Below are 19,061 nucleotides of genomic sequence, written 5' to 3' on the forward strand. Positions count from 1 at the left end.
TCACCGGAGTTAATAATAATCTTAGTTTTACCTTACTTGTGGGGCAAGTAGGGGATCGAACCCAAGAGAAAGGAGGAATAGAGCTAAGCTAAGAAGATAAAATTCAAATTAACTAAAAGGAATTAAAACTGTTTTTCTTTGTATTTTTGAACTTATAAGAAGATGTAAAATTGCTAGAAAATAAACTAAAGTAAATGAAATTAAAAGCAAGTAAACTTATGAATTAAAACACCATTGGAGGTGGATCTACCTAAAACATGTTAATGAGCAATTTCTAGTCTCTAGCCTTTTTATAACTCAATCATAAGGGCTTGGTGTTAGCTCCTTAGATCGGAAAGTTTTGCAATTAAAATGAAATAAAGGAACAAAAACAAAGTAGAATTTCTTGAGAACTTCTTACTACAAATTATCTAATTTAAGCATACTTTATCTTGATCTAATCTAAGCATAAAGTATCTATATTAAGAATAAAATGTGCAAGAAACTTAAAGAGAATTCATAAGCATTTTAAATAAAAAAAAGGCATAAAATTAGAAATAACACAAGAACTTGCTCTAGGCTTTTCCACTCTCCAATGGAGGGGAACTTAGCCTAATGTCATTGCAAGAGAGGGAAGACAAGAGATGAAAGAACTTTTCTTCATTTCATGGAGAAAATTACAACTTCTTCTTCTTCTACTTCTTACAAGACTAGTTAACCAAAAGAAAATAACTAGAAAATGAAAATACAAAAAATAAGAGAATAGGCAAAGAGCCTTAGATTAAAGGAGTCTTGGATAAGAGAACCAAGATGGGACCCTTTCTCTAGAAATGAAGGCTCTATTTATAGAGAAAAATGTGTGTAGAAGAGTCTAAAAGTAGCCTCCACTTTTCTTTGCACAAAAAGACAAAAGAGGAGAATATGAGTTAAGGATTAGGGCATTCCAAAGGATTAGGGCATTCCAAAGTGTTAGGGCATTCCAAAGTGGGCCCAAATGCTTTTGCCTTGAGATTTTGATTCCAAATTGTTGATTTTCTGCACAAGAAACACACGTAATTAGATTTATCTAGTAAATGAAATTATTTATATATAATTAAGCCTAATTAACATGCAACGTGGTGGTTTGAGGCTTATCATGATTATTATCCTAATATAGAGAAATAGGTACAAAAATCAAGATAAATATCCGGAAAATGTGCTTATAATTGAGTGTTTGGAGACACTCATCACACCCCCAAACTTACTTTTTTCTAGTCCCTAGAAAATAAAACTGCCACTTTCGCAGGCACCTCGACTGCATTTAGCGAATGCAGCAAGCCCTTGAACCGCTAGGTTACCCCTAGTGGACGAGTTTGACTCGTGAGGGTTTGCAGAAAATATACCCACAAAATTTGAAAACAACTTTGAAGTAAAAATAGTCAAAATCAAAACTTATATTGAAAAGCACAAGTCTTTTTTTTTTTTTATTTTGTCAATCAATTAGAAGTACTGCTTGGTATAGAGTCCCAACCCTTATTTCTCTACGACAAAACTTAGACTTAAATTGACCTTTGAGCGATAGTGATTCTAACTTAGAAATTTAAGAGATTCGATTTCTCAAAATGAGTTTCAACCTTCTAACTACTCAAGAATAACTGGAGTAACTTAGGGTTTAATTCTAAACTTAGCATCCTGTCTGGGGTAGTGAGAAGTGTGGATATTCACTTTAATACCTCTAAGGGGCTTTATCTGTGATATTCCAGTATACTCACATTTTTACACTTGATGGCTTTCACCCTACTAAAACTTTACATAAACTTTTGGATCTTTAACTTTTTCTCTTTTTTTTTTTTTTTTTTTTTTTTTATATTACTTCTTCACTATTTTTCTAAGAAAAGTAGGCAGCCCTTTTCAAGGTACCCAGTCTAATTCAATGGTTGCTGTACAAGGTGTATACAATCCAGTTCTGTTTTTCTTCTAATCAACCAACCAATTGAACAAGGAAGTCAAAGTTCATCAAACCTAGTTTTTCCTTAAACTCTAGGTAGAAAGAAGGTAACAAGCTCTTTTAATACAATCTAGACTCTTGGTAACCTTATTAGAAGTGACTATAAACCAAAAGATAACTTTGCTCTAATTTTTGCCTAAGAGAAACATAAATGGGGACTCCAGATCATAGCTTCCAATGAAAGACTGATTAAATATTTTCACTAAGTGCTTAAAAGATACAAGCTAAGACTTTGAGAAAAATACAACAAAGTTGCCAACCAAATATTTTTCAATTTTTTTTTTTTTTTTGTATAAAAGAAGAAAATAATAAGTGGAAATCCAACCCATACACCCCCAAACTTAAACATTATATTGTCCTCAATATTTCAACAAATACATGCAAAGGTAAAATTGAAATTGACAAAATGAAATGAAGTGGGTTAGATAGCACCTGAGAAAGACCTTATAGTCCTGTTGATATTTAACACAATGTCCCTTGAAGTGCATGGATTGCCTCCCAGAAGCGCTAAGTTTAACGTCTTTAGCTAGACGAAAACATAGTTAATTTTGATAGACGGGATCATCGAGAAAAAGAACTTCCTCCTGCGGAACATACTCGAGAAACGGTTTGAGACGTTGGCCATTCACTTTGAAAGTGGATCCGTCCTTAGGATTAAGGACTTCAACAGCACCATGGGGGTAAACTGTTTGGATAATATATGGGCCAGTCCATCGAGACTTAAGTTTTCCAGGAAAAAGGTGGAGTCTATTATCATACAACAAAACTTTTTGATTAGGAATGAAATTCCTCCTAAGAATGTGCCTATCGTGAAAGAATTTGGTACGCTCTTTGTACCTTTTGGCACAATCATACGAGTCATTTCTAATCTCTTCTAACTCGTCTAGTTGTAACTTTCGCTTCTCACCGGCTTTATCAAAATCAAAGTTGAGGCGTTTGATCGCCCAATATGCACGATGTTCTAGTTCTACAGGGAGATGGCAGGCCTTGCCAAAAACTAACCGGTAGGGAGACATCCCTATGGGTGTCTTGAATGCAGTCCTATAGGCCCAGAGTGAATCACTCAATCTCAAAGACCAATCTTTCCTTGAAGGATTGACTGTTTTTTCTAAGATAGTCTTTATTTCCCTGTTAGAAATCTCCACTTGTCCACTTGTTTGTGGGTGGTAAGGTGTGGCAACCTTATGCGTTATGAGGTATTTCTTCATCAACGCAGCAAAGATCTTGTTGCAAAAATGCGAGCCACCATCACTTATGATAGCTCGCGGAGTACCAAATCTTGAAAAAATCGTCTCCTTGATGAATTTTATCACAACCTTGTGATCGTTAGTTCTACATGCCACAGCTTCGACCCATTTTGACACATAGTCAACGGCAACTAGGATGTATTGATAACCCTGGGAGATAGGAAAAGGTCCCATGAAGTCTATACCCCACACGTCAAAAATTTCGATGATCAGTATAGGATTTTGAGGCATTTCATTTCTCTTAGAGATTTTTCCTAATCTCTGACATCTATCACAAGATTTGCTAAACTCGTGGGCATCACGAAAAATACTAGGCCAGAAAAAACCGCATTGTAGGATTTTCATGGCGGTTTTCTTACCACTGAAGTGCCCTCCGCAGGCATGATTATGGCAAAACTCTAGGATACTGACTTGCTCACAGGTTGGAATACAACGTCTAATGATTTGATCAGGACAATACTTAAATAAGTATGGCTCATCCCAGAAATACCATTTTGTTTTTGACAGAAGACGAAGTTTCTCTTGACTAGTCATTTCGATTGGGAATTGACCTGTAACTAGGTAGTTGACAATGTCCGCATACCATGGAACATTGGCTTGAGAGATTTGCATAAGTTGCTCATCGGGAAAGGATTCAGAGATGGGTAAGGATTCCTCGGATGGCTTGTTAACTATCCTAGACAAGTGATCAGCTACGACATTTTCTGCCCCTTTTTTATCTCGGATCTCGAGATCAAACTCTTGTAGAAGTAGAATCCAACGGATTAACCTTGCTTTAGCATCTTTCTTTGATAGAAGGTACTTCAATGCTGCGTGGTCTGTGTAGATCACGACTTTAGATCCTATGAGGTAGGGGCGGAATTTTTCAATGGCATAGACCACTGCTAGCATTTCCTTCTCTGTTGTAGAGTAATTAAGCTGAGCATCGTTTAGGGTTTTACTAGCATATTGGATAACATGAGGTTGTTTTTCAATTCGCTGACCCAAAACAGCGCCTATTGCATAATCTGAAGCGTCGCACATAACTTCGAATGGAATGCTCCAGTTTGGAGGTTGAATAATGGGTGCCGAGGTTAACTCGGACTTGAGCTTGTTGAACGCAGAGAGACATGACTCTGAAAAGTCGAAAGGAACATCCTTTCCCAATAGCTCACATAAAGGCTTCGAGATTTTCCCGAAATCTTTAATGAATCTACGATAAAAACCCGCATGGCCTAGGAATGACCTAATTTCTTTGACCGTTCTAGGAGGTGGTAATTTTTCAATTAGACCTACCTTTGCCTTATCTACCTCAATCCCTTTAGAAGAAACAATGTGCCCTACACAATCCCCGATGTTACCATGAAATGGCATTTTTCCCAATTGAGGACTAGATTGACCTCTTTGCAACGTTGAAGGACCAAAGTCAAGTGATCGAGACATTCCTCAAAACTTGGTCCGAAAATTGAAAAATCGTCCATGAACACTTCGAGATATCTTTCTAGCATGTCGGAAAATATACTCATCATGCACCGTTGAAAAGTAGCGGGTGCATTGCATAATCCAAAAGGCATGCGACGATACGCGAAAGTTCCAAAGGGACAGGTGAACGTTGTTTTCTCTTGATCGATTGGAGCAACAGGTATCTGGTTGTACCCGGAATAACCATCTAAGAAGCAATAGTAAGAATGTCCTGCCAGACGCTCTAACATTTGATCAATGAAAGGTAAGGGAAAATGATCCTTAGGAGTCATCGAGTTGAGTTTCCTATAGTCAATACACACTCTCCATCCATTTTGGACTCGAGTGGGGATTAATTCATTGTCTTGGTTCACTACCACAGTGATACCAGATTTCTTAGGAACTACTTGTATAGGACTCACCCAACGACTGTCAGAGATAGGATAGATAATACCCGCATCTAGCAATTTCATCACTTCCATCCGAACCACGTCTTTCATGACAGGATTTAGTCGTCTCTGAGGTTCTAAGGAAGGTTTAGCAAAATCCTCTAAACGAATGTGGTGCATCACCACAGATGGACTAATTCCCTTGATGTCAGCTATGCTCCAACCAATAGCTTCTTGATGTTCCCTTAATACTCCTAACAACTTTCCCTCTTGGACTTCATTGAGGTGAGAGGAAATGATCACAGGCAAGGTTTGATTCTTGCCAAGAAATGCATATCTCAAGGTCTCTGGAAGAGACTTGAGTTCCAATTTTGGAGGCTCGACATGAGAAGGAACAAGATTGGATGTGCGTACAGGAAGACTTTCAGCTTTTGCGTGCCACCGCACAGAATCTAAGAGTGGAACGGATTCAAGCAAAGCATTGACTTCGCTTATAGACTCTTCTACGTCCAAGTCAAGGCCAAAGTGAGCCAAACATTTCGTTAGGGGATCAGAGTACCCTAATTCTTGATACGTTTGATTGACTAGCGTATCTATCATGTTCACTTCCTCCATACCATCATCTACATCAATTCCTTGGAAATTGTGGAAGACGTTCAGTTTCACTTTCATATCCCCAAATGCTAAAGTCATAATTCCGTTTCTACAACGAATGACTGCGTCAGACGTGGCTAAGAATGGACGTCCTAAGATGATAGGAATATGACTGTTCGAATTGATGACTGGCTCTGTGTCTAAGACAACAAAGTCAACAGGAAAATAGAAATCTTTGACTTTAACTATCACGTCCTCAACTATACCCTTTGGAATTTTTATGGACCTATCGGCTAGACTCAACGTGATATCTGTGGGTTTCAAAACCCCCAAACCTAATTGTTTATAAACCGAATATGGTAAAAGGTTCACACTGGCCCCTAAGTCTAAGAGACATTTTTCGACCACTTGATTTCCAATATGAATAGAAATTGTCGGACATCCAGGATCCTTAAATTTTGGTGCAATCGTTTGTTGGATGAGTGACGAAGCTTGGGCTGCCATAATAGCTTCCCGAGGAAATGGTGTTTTCCTTTTAGCTGTGGTCAAATCCTTTAAGAATTTCGCATAAGAAGGTATCTGCTTAATGGCATCTAGGAATGGGATATTGATATGCACATTTTGGAAGACTTCTAAGACACCCTCAAACTGCTTACCTTTTTTAGAATCTCTAAGGCGATGGGGAAATGGAGCTTTTGGAATTGGCAAAATGATAGGAGGATTTTCCAAATCTTTCTTCTTCTCTGTTGGAGACTCTATGGCTTCTTTTTGAACTTTGTCCTTTTCTAAGACCTTTTCTCCCGTGTCAATAGGTTGGACCTTGTTGTCCACCTTCTTTCCCGAACGCAAGGTGTGGATAGCCTGGACTGAGTCTTGTGGAGCTCCAGAATGGCTTCCTACTTCGTATTGACCTTTTGATCCGTTTGGAATCAAAGGTTGACCTCTAGGGTTAGGGATAGTCTGACTAGGAAATTGACCTTTCTCTCTCCCACTCAAGGAAAGAGCTAACTGCCCCAACTGAACTTCCATCTTAGCTATGGATTGCGCAGTGACCTGGTTAATCTGAGTTTGATTTTGATGGGTTTGCTGTTGAGTTTGGATGAACTGCTGTTGCTGCCTCATCAACTCGGCAATCATAGATTCTAAGGACGACTGTTGTTGGGCAGGCTGCTGGTAATTGGTCATGGGATCTGGTATGATGGCTCTGCAATCGGTAGATTGTTGGGGTTGATAAGGGACTTGAGGAACAATGGCTTGGTTTGTGGAAGAACCAGATTGCCTAGGAAAACTCCTATTGTAACCTGACGGACCACTAGATTGAATAGGTTCGTTCTGTCTGTATGAGAAATTAGGATGGAAACCTATTATCTGGGTGATACGTTTGGCTAAAAGAGTTTGGAGTTGGCTTCTTAAAAGCACTATAGCCATTAATCGCATTTGCTTGTTCAGCTTTGATTTGAGGCAAGGTGGGACAACACTCGACCAAATGGTCGTTGCCGTCGCATATGACACACAAAGAACTCGGTTCGACAGTCACTTGCGAAATTGTACGAGGGTCTAGGTGAGGTTTGGATGCTGAGATGGCAAAGGCATCTAACTTCTTCGTGAGATTATTCATCCCACTACTAGACTACACATGACATTTTTGAGATCAGGGTCTGCCTTCATCTCATACATGCCTGTCTTCCTAACCGGATCGTCTCTATCAAATTCTTCTTGGTTAGTGCTCCAATTTTGAGCACTCTCAGCTAACTCTACGAGGAAATCATACGCTTGGTTGGGAGTCTGGTTCATGAACTGACCCTTATGCATTGACTCAACTAAGGTACGTTGATTCATTGTTAATCCTCTATAAAAACTTTGCACCAACTGTGCTTTGTCAATGCCATGGTGTGGGCATTTGACCAATAAATCATTGAATCTTTCCCAAGTTTGGGAAAATTCATCATCAGGACGGGCTCTAAAATTTCTAATAGAGTCCTTCATTTTCTCAGTTTTGGCCACGGGGTAGAATTTGGCCATAAATTTCTTGGATAGAACATCCCAGGTAGATATGGAATTGGGTGTTAGGGAGTTCAACCACGCAGCTGCGTGGTCTTCCAAGGATAACGGGAACAGAATAAGCTTGATACTCTCCTCATCTAGATTCTGATTTCTAAAAGTTTGACATATAGTCAAGAATCGATTAAGATGGGTGTAAGGTTGTTCACGCTCTAAACCGTGGAACTTAGGGAGCATATTGATGGTGGCAGCCCTAATTTCAAACTGAGGTGCATTGTTCAATGGTAAAACAATGCATGTGGGAGGAGATGCGGAAGCTGGAGCGAAGAGCTCATTGAGAGTTCGCTCTCGATCACCCATCATAACTACTGATGGTGTCTTGCGTATCCTACTGATGGTACGTTCGATCTCAGGATCAAATGGTTCTAACACGTTATTTTGTGAACGTCTACCAAGCATACAAATCACACAATCGATCAAACAATCACGAAAAGAAAAGACTGGACCTAGATAGGTTGCCTAAAGCTAGACAGCTCCTAACTGGGTAGAAATAGCGCAACTAGCCTTCCAACTCGGTTCTATGAAGTCAAGTTTGAATCATTCGGATCTCCAGATCGGAGGAGGCGCATAATGCATAAGCAAGAGCACGCTTAAATACCTTCCTTTCTTGAATAGACTGAGTCTATCCCCTCAAAGGGCAAGATCTTACTAGATACAAAAATGACCAAGAAGCGCAATTGGCACAACTTGAAGCGGAATTTCTCCTATTGAGCTCGTGGGCCCTATAGTCAAGTCTAATTGATTTTAATTAATTTGATTGGATGACTAGTGAATTGATTATCCTAATTAGAGCAAGGAATTGGTAATGACTTCCAATCCTTATCTTATCATGCCATCCCTAGGAGAGGGGTGCTCTTTACTACTTAATTAACTATTCCAAGTGTGTGCAAATTGAAAAAATAACATACAAAGGCAAGGAGTAACCCACTAGCAAAGAGAGGCGTGGGTGTTTCGGGATTACCTCCCGTGCTAGACGGGGTGAAGACGGTTTGAGTCGACTTAGGCCACCAACTCCAATTTTGGTGTGCGAACCTAAGGAGCCGTGACGGTATTGTCCACCCGTCGTCCTTCCTTAGTCTATTACAATCCAAGCCTTCTTGGATAATTAATAAAAATTACAAGAAATCCTATACAAGAGTTTCTAAAACAGAAAAATAAACCTAACTAAAGATTAAAGGAAATTGAAAGAAAAGAAGAAAAAAAAAATGTTCACCTACAAGAAGCAAAACAGAAATGTTAGCAGAAATGATAGTAAATGGACTCAAAAACAGAATCTGACTTACCGCTATCTTGCTGACTTTGTCACATTTTATAGAAAATTTCGTTCTACCCCAAATCGATATACACTAATAGATAATCGGAGATCGGAGTAGAAAGTTACAGTCAGTTTAAGTTCTGCTGTCAAGGGTGAAAAAGAAAACGAGAATGACTTTTTTTTTTTTTTCAATGTTTTTTTCTTCTTTCTTCTCTCTTAAAATCTCAAGAACACTTGAACTTATAGAAAGAAACCAAAAGAAAAAAGAAAATAAAATAAAAATGAAAAAAAAAATAAATTTTAAATCAAAACTTACCACTACTACCTTTACCTTTCCCCGGCAGCGGCGCCAAAATTCTGATGAGACTATCGTTGTTCTTCTCACCGGAGTTAATAATAATCTTAGTTTTACCTTACTTGTGGGGCAAGTAGGGGATCGAACCCAAGAGAAAGGAGGAATAGAGCTAAGCTAAGAAGATAAAATTCAAATTAACTAAAAGGAATTAAAACTGTTTTTCTTTGTATTTTTGAACTTATAAGAAGATGTAAAATTGCTAGAAAATAAACTAAAGTAAATGAAATTAAAAGCAAGTAAACTTATGAATTAAAACACCATTGGAGGTGGATCTACCTAAAACATGTTAATGAGCAATTTCTAGTCTCTAGCCTTTTTATAACTCAATCATAAGGGCTTGGTGTTAGCTCCTTAGATCGGAAAGTTTTGCAATTAAAATGAAATAAAGGAACAAAAACAAAGTAGAATTTCTTGAGAACTTCTTACTACAAATTATCTAATTTAAGCATACTTTATCTTGATCTAATCTAAGCATAAAGTATCTATATTAAGAATAAAATGTGCAAGAAACTTAAAGAGAATTCATAAGCATTTTAAATAAAAAAAGGCATAAAATTAGAAATAACACAAGAACTTGCTCTAGGCTTTTCCACTCTCCAATGGAGGGGAACTTAGCCTAATGTCATTGCAAGAGAGGGAAGACAAGAGATGAAAGAACTTTTCTTCATTTCATGGAGAAAATTACAACTTCTTCTTCTTCTACTTCTTACAAGACTAGTTAACCAAAAGAAAATAACTAGAAAATGAAAATACAAAAAATAAGAGAATAGGCAAAGAGCCTTAGATTAAAGGAGTCTTGGATAAGAGAACCAAGATGGGACCCTTTCTCTAGAAATGAAGGCTCTATTTATAGAGAAAAATGTGTGTAGAAGAGTCTAAAAGTAGCCTCCACTTTTCTTTGCACAAAAAGACAAAAGAGGAGAATATGAGTTAAGGATTAGGGCATTCCAAAGGATTAGGGCATTCCAAAGTGTTAGGGCATTCCAAAGTGGGCCCAAATGCTTTTGCCTTGAGATTTTGATTCCAAATTGTTGATTTTCTGCACAAGAAACACACGTAATTAGATTTATCTAGTAAATGAATTATTTATATATAATTAAGCCTAATTAACATGCAACGTGGTGGTTTGAGGCTTATCATGATTATTATCTAATATAGAGAAATAGGTACAAAAATCAAGATAAATATCCGGAAAATGTGCTTATAATTGAGTGTTTGGAGACACTCATCAAGTTCGAGAAACGAGACTCCAACTTTTTTTGAATCATAGAATGAATTAATAGGATTGTTTAAGTTCCTATAAATCTAAGCCCGAGAAACGTGGCTTAGTAAGTTCGAGTCCGAGAAACGAGACTCCAATTTTTTTTAATCATAGAATGAATTAATATGATTATTTAAGTTCCTATAAATTTAAGCCCGAGAAACGTGGCTTAGTAAGTTCGAGTCCGAGAAACGAGAAACCAACTTTTTTTGAATCATAGAATGAATTAATAAGATTGTTTAAGTTCATATAAATCTAAGCCCAAGAAACGTGGCTTAGTAAGTTCGAGTCCGAGAAACGAGACTCAAACTTTTTTGAATCATAGAATGAATTAATAGGATTGTTTAAGTTCCTATAAATCTAAGCCCGAGAAACATGGCTTAGTAAGTTCGAGTCCGAGAAACGAGACTCCAACTTTTTTGAATCATAGAATGAATTAACAAGATTGTTTAAGTTCCTGTAAACCTTAGCCCGAAAATCGTGGCTCTAGTAAGTTTGAGTATGAGAAACGAGACTCCAATTTTTTTGAATCATAGAATGAATTAACAGGATTGTTTAAGTTCCTTAGCCCAAGAAGCGTGGCTACAATAGGTTCGAGTCCGATAAACAAGACTCAAACTCTTTCGAACTCTAAAAAAGTTCAAATAGGATTTAACGAAGTTCCTACAATGTTATGACTCTAATTGCCTCATTGTTCAACCTTGCCATGACTGCTTTCATTGCATAAGCACAGTTCAATTTTCAATCATTATTGTTAGTGAGAGAAAATCTCTAGGACCTAACACATTTTTACTCAATAAGCATCACATCATTGCACATATGTGCATTTTTGCATTAGTCAGGAATAATTTTCTAAAATTCAAGGATCTGACATCGTCAATGAGAATTCAAGTTCGAGGACCTGACAAGCTTGTTCGGGGAGAGTTTTACCCTCAAGGATCCAAACGTCCCGACGAATTGCTAAATCAGGCTGTAAAATGAACTGTCACTAGCTTTGACATTCGGATATCGTACTATCTACTAAAATAGATTTACTATCTAGTTTGCTTCAACCCTCTGCCAAAGAGGGGCATCTGTAGACACCCCATTTTTGCATTCGCCTGATTAATCAACTCATCAATCTGATTGCAACGATTCCCAATGATGGATGATTATTCTAATGTTTTATTTGTTACTAGATATGTTTCAGAAATTCAGATGAGGTATCTCAAACTAACGAAAATATAGAAATCACGATACGTTAGGAAAATATAACTCCAAATATATAGAAATCATTATCTTGCAGACAAAAAGAAGTTTCACGATAAAAATCACTAAAAAATTATCAAATTATCAAAATACCCTTAACCTCAAAAATCCCTAGAGCCTACATTACGCTTAGGAAAACTCATTCGAATACATAAAACAATAAATCGAAACCAAATAAATCATTTCGCCAATTTTCACAAAATTTGATAAAATTACGAAAATACCCCTCATAAAGTTCACGACCATTTCACACAAAAAATTTCACAAATGACACAAACCAATATTCCCATCGAATTCCTTACGAAAAATCTATTCCAAAACATCCTAGAATATCGAAAATCGATTTAAAACGTAAAAAGTCCTCTCTGAGGGCAAATTGATAATTTATAATTTTAATAATTAAAAATTTTAAAATTAATAATTAAAACATTAATTAATGTAAAGTGAAATCCTAATTAAAATTAAAGTCAATCAAGTAAGACTAAACTCAAAATCTTAAAGTCAATCAAGTAAGACTCAAGTCAAAATCCTAAAGTCAAGTCAATCAAGTGAGACTAAAAGTCAAAACCCTAATAGAATTCTAATTAAACATTAACTTTATTTTAAAAAAATTATAATTAAACTATAACTCTATTTAAAATAATTTTAATTAAATAATAACTCTATTTAAAAGAATTCTAATTAAACACTAACTCTATCTAAAAAGTACTTAAAAAAATCTATAAATAGGGATTCCTACAACCTATTTTCGTATGAAAATATAAATCCTAAAAAAGTAGGTCAGAAAGTTTTCCTAACCTTTCATAAACCCTAATTTTGAAGCCCTAACTCCTTACCTAACATCCATACCTCAACTTTAGCTCAAAAAATACCTAGAAGCCCTTCAAAATACCCAGAAATCCATAAATAAATCAGAAAAATTCAGATCTAAGAAGGAGGTACTTTGCCTTGAAGGTCTGAAGAGAATCCAGTGACAGAACGAAGCGAGGAGTATTGTACAAGGAGCTATTTTATCATATCTGAGGGAACAAAATCGTTATTCGAAAAAGGTATATATATATATATATATATAGGTCTTTTTAGCAAAGTAGTTTTATTTGGGAATTAGTAGAGACCGACGTTTGCCGGGAGGGGTTGGTGCCTAACACCTTCCAACCCCGTAATGTGATTCCCGGACTCTGTATTTTTAGTAGATTAATGACTTTTTTATCCATTTTGAGTCAATGTTCGGTTCCTAGACCGTAATAACTAGTTGGAGACTCCCAAATCTCAAAAATCAAAAGTGAATCCGCGCACCCCGCGGATCAAGGGCGCTTTCACTGTGTAATGTCATGAGGAGGCAATTCCTCTTCTTCTTCTTATTGTTTCTTGTTATCCTTGCTAGGGGATGGGGTAGCCTTGATGGAATGTAAAGAGGAGGGAGAAGTCCAAGAGGTCAATATTCATAATGTCAAAAGGGGAGTTTGGTGCAGGGAAAAAGGAAAGTAGAGGAGAGGAAATGGGCAGTAGAGGAGAGGAAGAGAGAAGTATAAGAGTAAGGGGTGAGGACGATTACTTTGCGATTTTCTCGGCCTGATTAGCAAGAGTATGTCGTGCAAATTGTCAAGACAGGTTAGAAAGAAGAGGGTAAGTATGTTCTTCAATCACCTTTTCTGTCGCTTTCGTTTGGGCTTCCATTGTTACCTCTTTCCTCTTTCTGGCGGCTCTACGCTGTTCTTTCCTAGCTTTCGAGACAGAAATGACACAAAAATCTGCCAAAAAAAGTCAAGATCAGATCAGATTGACTTGCTCAACCAAAGTGTAACAAAAGCACGTGCTGTAATAAACTACAAACATGGCTTACCCTGAAAGGTTTGAGGAACCTTAAATCCCTCACGAGAGACACTAGAGCCAAACCCCTATTCCTCAAAGATGATCAGGGGGTCACCATTTGTCAACACAGGGAAGAGATGGTACCAGTGCGACAACTACACTTTTGGAGAACAATGAGTAGTACCCAAGGTGCTGGGGAATGGCTTTTAGGTTATATATAGAGAGGAAGTCATTGGGAATTATACCTAATTCCTTCACTCTCTCCACCAGGCGGTAAAAGTTGCCTGGCATTTGGTTAAAAGCCTTATTAATTTTGCTCGACACCTCCCTAACGAAGGGAGAGGGAGGGGAAAGCTTAAGCTAGCCCTAATTTGGCTGACAAATGGTAACTTTCTTGGTATGGCAAGCTTTGATCCAAAGATCTGCATAATTTCGGAATGCACCATATTGAGAGGCCTAAGATATAGGAAGAGATCTCAATTAAGGGGGAAATCCTGATTTGAAGGAATGAAGAAAAAGGGGTTCGAATTTTCTGCTTTTTAACTATTGTCTTCTCTACAACTCTAACTTAAGCATCAGAGGATTATTGATAGGTACCACACCAGTGCTTATAGGAAGGACAAGGGAGTTACTTCAGTTCAGTAGAGAAGAGTCGAACGAGGCATCACCAAATTCTACCTCTACAATTAATATTATATTGTCAATGACATTTCTTTGTTGGGCATTTTGACTGAAATCATTGATGATCGTGTGTTTTTGGTAGTAAGATTTGATAATTGGTGCCTTGATATCTATGTTTAAGAGATTGAGATCCCAACCAAACCAAATTGAACTAAGGTTGGTTCAATTCTAAGGGGTAGTCAGTTGGGTTCCGAAGTTGTAGAGTCGATCAAGTTCGATTTTATTCCAATTTTGCCCCCACACTCAACCATGTTCACCCCTATTATTAAACCATATACACCCTAAGGGTGTCAATGGGTACCCATTTAATCGGAACCAAAAAATCCAGTTCCGATTTTCTTTTTATTGGACCAATTAGAGCCAAGTCTAAAATGGAATCGAACCGAAGCTGATAGGTTTTAACCAATGGGTAATCACGACTATCCGGAACCGATTTATTTTGTCATTCCTTTCCATACTATATATGATTTAAGGTATTTTTTTATTTCAAAATAAATGCATGTTATATAAAATTATTCAATTTCTCATATAAATTATCGATTGGAGCTTAAAATGAGTTACTCTTTTAAAAAATTATTACTTTTAACTAAGATAAATTTTTAGTTTTGAAAAAAATCATTAATTTGTATATTTAGTATTATAACTATGTGAATAATTTGTTGATAAATTTATTAATTTTTTGAAAGAATTTTTTATTTATTTATAATGATTTGAAATACTTTTTTCTTTTCATTCGATTCTTGATAAATCAGAATCGATGAGTACCCAAGATTTTTAAGAATTTTGATTCCATTTATTTTGGATCTGGACCTAAAACTAATAAGAATCAGAACCGAACCAAATATAATGATTATAGTTTCAAGTTCGTGAGGAACCAAACCATAACCGACCAATTGACACCTCTAAGTGCACTCATACTACTAATAATACGCCAACTTAGTGAAACCTACCGGCACTAGCATACTATATTAATATGACACGTGGCATTAATATATATGAGCGAGTTCGTTTTGCAAACCTACTCTCAGAAGCGTAGGATACCTTAAGTCGAAGTGGGGAAGATAGTGGGAGCGGGCACAAAACCACCGCTGACTTTCCCTTAGAATATGTGGTCCCCGCGTAGAAATCTCCACTTTCGCGCGTAGGAACACACTCACATGAGTGATGAGTCTGTCAAAATTCTCAAATCTGAAAAACTATAAAATATAACGAACAGCAGAGAATTTGATGGATCAACGTCTCTTCCATCTTCATGATCCTCTCATCTCTTCTCCAAAACCCTAAAAGAGATGAAGAATTCAACTCTCAGAAGCTTCTTCAATGGCGGATCTCAACGTTTCTTCTTCCTTTTCGTCGTCTCATTCATCCTCTCTGCCACGCTCTTTGTCCACTTCAGATCAAACTCTGAATCAACAGATCTCAATCTGGTAAGTTTTGATCATCAAATCCCTCTTCTACAAGATTTTTTTCTTCTTCTATTACTGAATTTCTCCTCTGTTCTTGAATTAGGGTTTTCGATCTGTTACGCGTCGATCCGTCCTCGCACTCAAATCAGACCCTTTAAAGCCACGTATGGATCAGATCCGAAAACAAGCAGACGATCACAGATCACTGGTTCTCGCTTACGCATCTTACGCCCGTAAACTCAAGCTTGAGAATTCGAAGCAGGTTAGAGTTTTTGCAGATCTCTCTCGTAATTACTCGGATCTGTACTCCAAATCGTCCTATCGTTCTCTCTTTGATCCCGAAAGCCTTTCGATCGATGAATCTTCTCTTCGCCAATTTGAAAAGGAGGTCAAAGAGCGAATCAAGGCTACACGACAGGTGATCGTGGAAGCGAAAGAGACCTTCGATAACCAGCTTAAGATCCAGAAACTTAAAGACACAATCTTCGCTGTTAACGAACAGCTCACAAAGGCTAAGAAACAGGGGGCTTTCTCAAGCCTAATTGCTGCAAAATCGATTCCTAAGAGTTTGCATTGTCTCTCCATGAGATTGATGGAAGAGCTGATTGCTCATCCAGATAAGTATTCAGAGGATGATAAATCACTTCCTCCAGAATTGGAGGATCCAAAGCTTTATCACTACGCGATCTTCTCCGATAATGTGCTTGCGGCATCTGTCGTTGTTAATTCAGCTGTGAAGAATTCGAAAGAGCCTTGGAAACACGTCTTCCATGTTGTTACAGATAAGATGAATCTTGGATCAATGAAGGTGATGTTCAAGATGAAGGATTATAATGGAGCTCATGTTGAGGTGAAGGCAGTTGAAGATTACAAGTTCTTGAACTCTTCTTATGTCCCAGTGCTTCGTCAGCTTGAATCTGCAAATTTGCAGAGGTTTTATTTTGAGAATAAACTTGAAAACGCAACCAAGGACACAACAAACATGAAATTCAGGAATCCGAAGTATTTGTCGATGTTGAATCACTTGAGGTTTTATTTGCCTGAGATGTATCCAAAGTTGCACCGAATCTTGTTTTTGGATGACGATATTGTTGTTCAGAGGGATCTAACAGGGTTGTGGAAGATCGATATGGATGGGAAAGTGAATGGGGCAGTCGAAACTTGTTTCGGCTCGTTTCATCGGTATGCTCAATACATGAATTTCTCGCACCCTTTGATTAAGGAGAAGTTTAATCCTAAGACGTGTGGATGGGCTTACGGGATGAACTTCTTTGATCTCGATGCTTGGAGGAGGGAGAAATGTACAGAACAGTACCATTACTGGCAGAATTTGGTAAGATTGCACCTCATTTTTTCAAAATTCCTAGTTTGAGAAACAATTGAACATGCATGGTGTTTGTTGTTGTCAATCTGCTCCCATCCAAATTTTTGTTAAAGCCTTTGGATTGACCTCAAACAAATTTCATATTGTTCGAATTAATCCTAACCATCTTATTGAGAGCTTCATCAAAATGCGCTAAACATGTGCAATGGAACAAAATCACGAGTTACCAAAAAATAATGTATGAGTAGAAAACCAACCATAGATTCTTGATTTCAAAACATTTTACCATATTATATATCCCATTCATAATAATTGAATGTAGGGCTTCACTAATACATGTACAAATGGCTCTGGTGGCTCAAATTGAAGCTGAGATATTTGAACTGTTGTGCTCTTATTGTGATTAGTTATGAGATTCCTCACATTTACTACATAGATTCTCCCAATATCCATAAGTGAAGAAGTCACTTTTTTTCTGTTCTGGAAGAGATGACTTATAGTAATGAACTTATCAAAAAAGAAGAAAAAGAATAGTTTGTGCACCAATGATCTTGGAATAGGAGAGACAAAGACCTTTGGGACAATTGGATCCATGGGCTTTTATTCCTGCTGTTCCAGTATGAATTAAAAGCCCTACTAGCCAAGGTGAAATCTTCCCGTAAAATCTTCACAATATGGGGCTAAATACATCCTTAGGAGACCATAAACCCCAAGGGATTATCATACCATAATGAAATTTCAAACATCATGGAAACTGAATACAATACATAATTTGATAGTGTAAACTCTCTGCTGTGGTTCTTATATTGTAATTAGAAAGTAGAGTTAATTATCCAGAAAAAAGTTTTTTTCTGCTACTCTGAAGCAACTTTTGTCATCTAATGCACGGAGGCAAAGTAGAACAGGAGCTAAACAGCTAAGTAGGTGTTGAATTGGCCCTGAAGAGAGCTTCCTGCTCCAACAAGGAGCTATAGGCTCTCTTTGGAGCATTTGGATATGGGCTTCCAGCTTCCCATCGGAACTAGAAGCTTCTTTTAAAACATCAGCCTTCGAGTTTCTGTATAATAAGTGATAACTTCTCTGAAAAAAATCAGCTTATTTAGAAAATTAGTCCTTCTTGACCTGTTTGTCTATCATTATACTGTGTATCCTCTCTAAGACTTGATCAACCCAAGAATAAGACTTTGGATATTTTCATTTTTGTTGTTGTTACTTAGAAACACTTTTTCTTTGTTTTTCTTGTTTCTTCTGTTTTATTGCTTTTGCTGTGTTTGTTAATGAGATATGCTGTTATATTGCAGAATGAGAATCGAACCTTGTGGAAATTAGGGACCTTGCCTCCTGGTCTGATCACATTTTACTCCACAACCAAGCCTCTAGACAAATCATGGCATGTACTTGGTCTGGGCTATAACCCAAGCATAAGCATGGATGAGATCAGGAATGCTGCTGTTGTGCACTTCAATGGGAATATGAAACCATGGTTAGATATTGCCATGAACCAGTTCCGGCCCCTTTGGAAAAAATATGTTGACTATGATATGGAATTTGTCCAGGCATGCAATTTTGGTTTCTAGAGGAAATTGTTCATAGTTGAATCCCCCTCTATTTAGAGCTCTGCATGGATATTCCAACTTGTGCTATCAGTCAACATTTTGTGAGTTATATTGCAATTGTTTACAAAAATTCCAAGTATTCTTACTCAGTGTTCTAGAAATTTACCTGCTTTATTCAATTGTAGTATTCCTATGTGTTTTATGTAGTTGGAACTCTTTTTTCAATTGTCTATATTTCTTTTGCAAATTAGAATGTGATGTACGAACAATGCTATACAGAGTTTAGAAAATCTGCCCACCATAAACATGCTTGCTTAATCTCAGCCCCCTCCCCAAAGAGAAAAAAACCATTGAAGTTCAAGAGTTTGGTTTCTCATGCATATGTACACCTAAGTCGAAGACTGATTTTGTCTTGAGATCATCCCCATAAAAATCAGTCCAATTTGAAATTACTTACCTTGTGAAA

The 19,061-nt window shown here is 37.2% G+C and overlaps 1 protein-coding gene across 1 annotated transcript; it reads left to right on the forward strand.

Moving 5' to 3' along the window:
* Positions 1-15,408: 15,408 nt before the first annotated feature.
* On the forward strand, positions 15,409-18,829 carry LOC147382678 (galacturonosyltransferase 8-like). The gene is made up of 3 exons (XM_086428634.1): positions 15,409-15,736; positions 15,819-17,048; positions 18,341-18,829. The coding sequence occupies exons 1-3, from the start codon at positions 15,599-15,601 to the stop codon at positions 18,614-18,616; spliced, it is 1,644 nt and encodes a 547-aa protein (XP_086284760.1). The 5' UTR covers positions 15,409-15,598; the 3' UTR covers positions 18,617-18,829.
* Positions 18,830-19,061: the final 232 nt, after the last annotated feature.

This window comes from Akebia trifoliata, chromosome 16 (genome assembly GCF_017979445.1).
Source record: "Akebia trifoliata isolate Shusen 1 chromosome 16, ASM1797944v1, whole genome shotgun sequence".
NCBI lineage: Eukaryota > Viridiplantae > Streptophyta > Magnoliopsida > Ranunculales > Lardizabalaceae > Akebia > Akebia trifoliata.

Excerpts from the sequence above, each read along its gene's own strand:
- LOC147382678 (XM_086428634.1), top strand. The coding sequence starts at position 15,599 with ATGAAGAATTCAACTCTCAGAAGCTTCTTCAATGGCGGATCTCAACGT. Across the intron at positions 15,737-15,818 it reads AATCAACAGATCTCAATCTG|GGTTTTCGATCTGTTACGCG; the intron begins GTAAGTTTTGAT and ends TTCTTGAATTAG. Across the intron at positions 17,049-18,340 it reads ACCATTACTGGCAGAATTTG|AATGAGAATCGAACCTTGTG; the intron begins GTAAGATTGCAC and ends GTTATATTGCAG.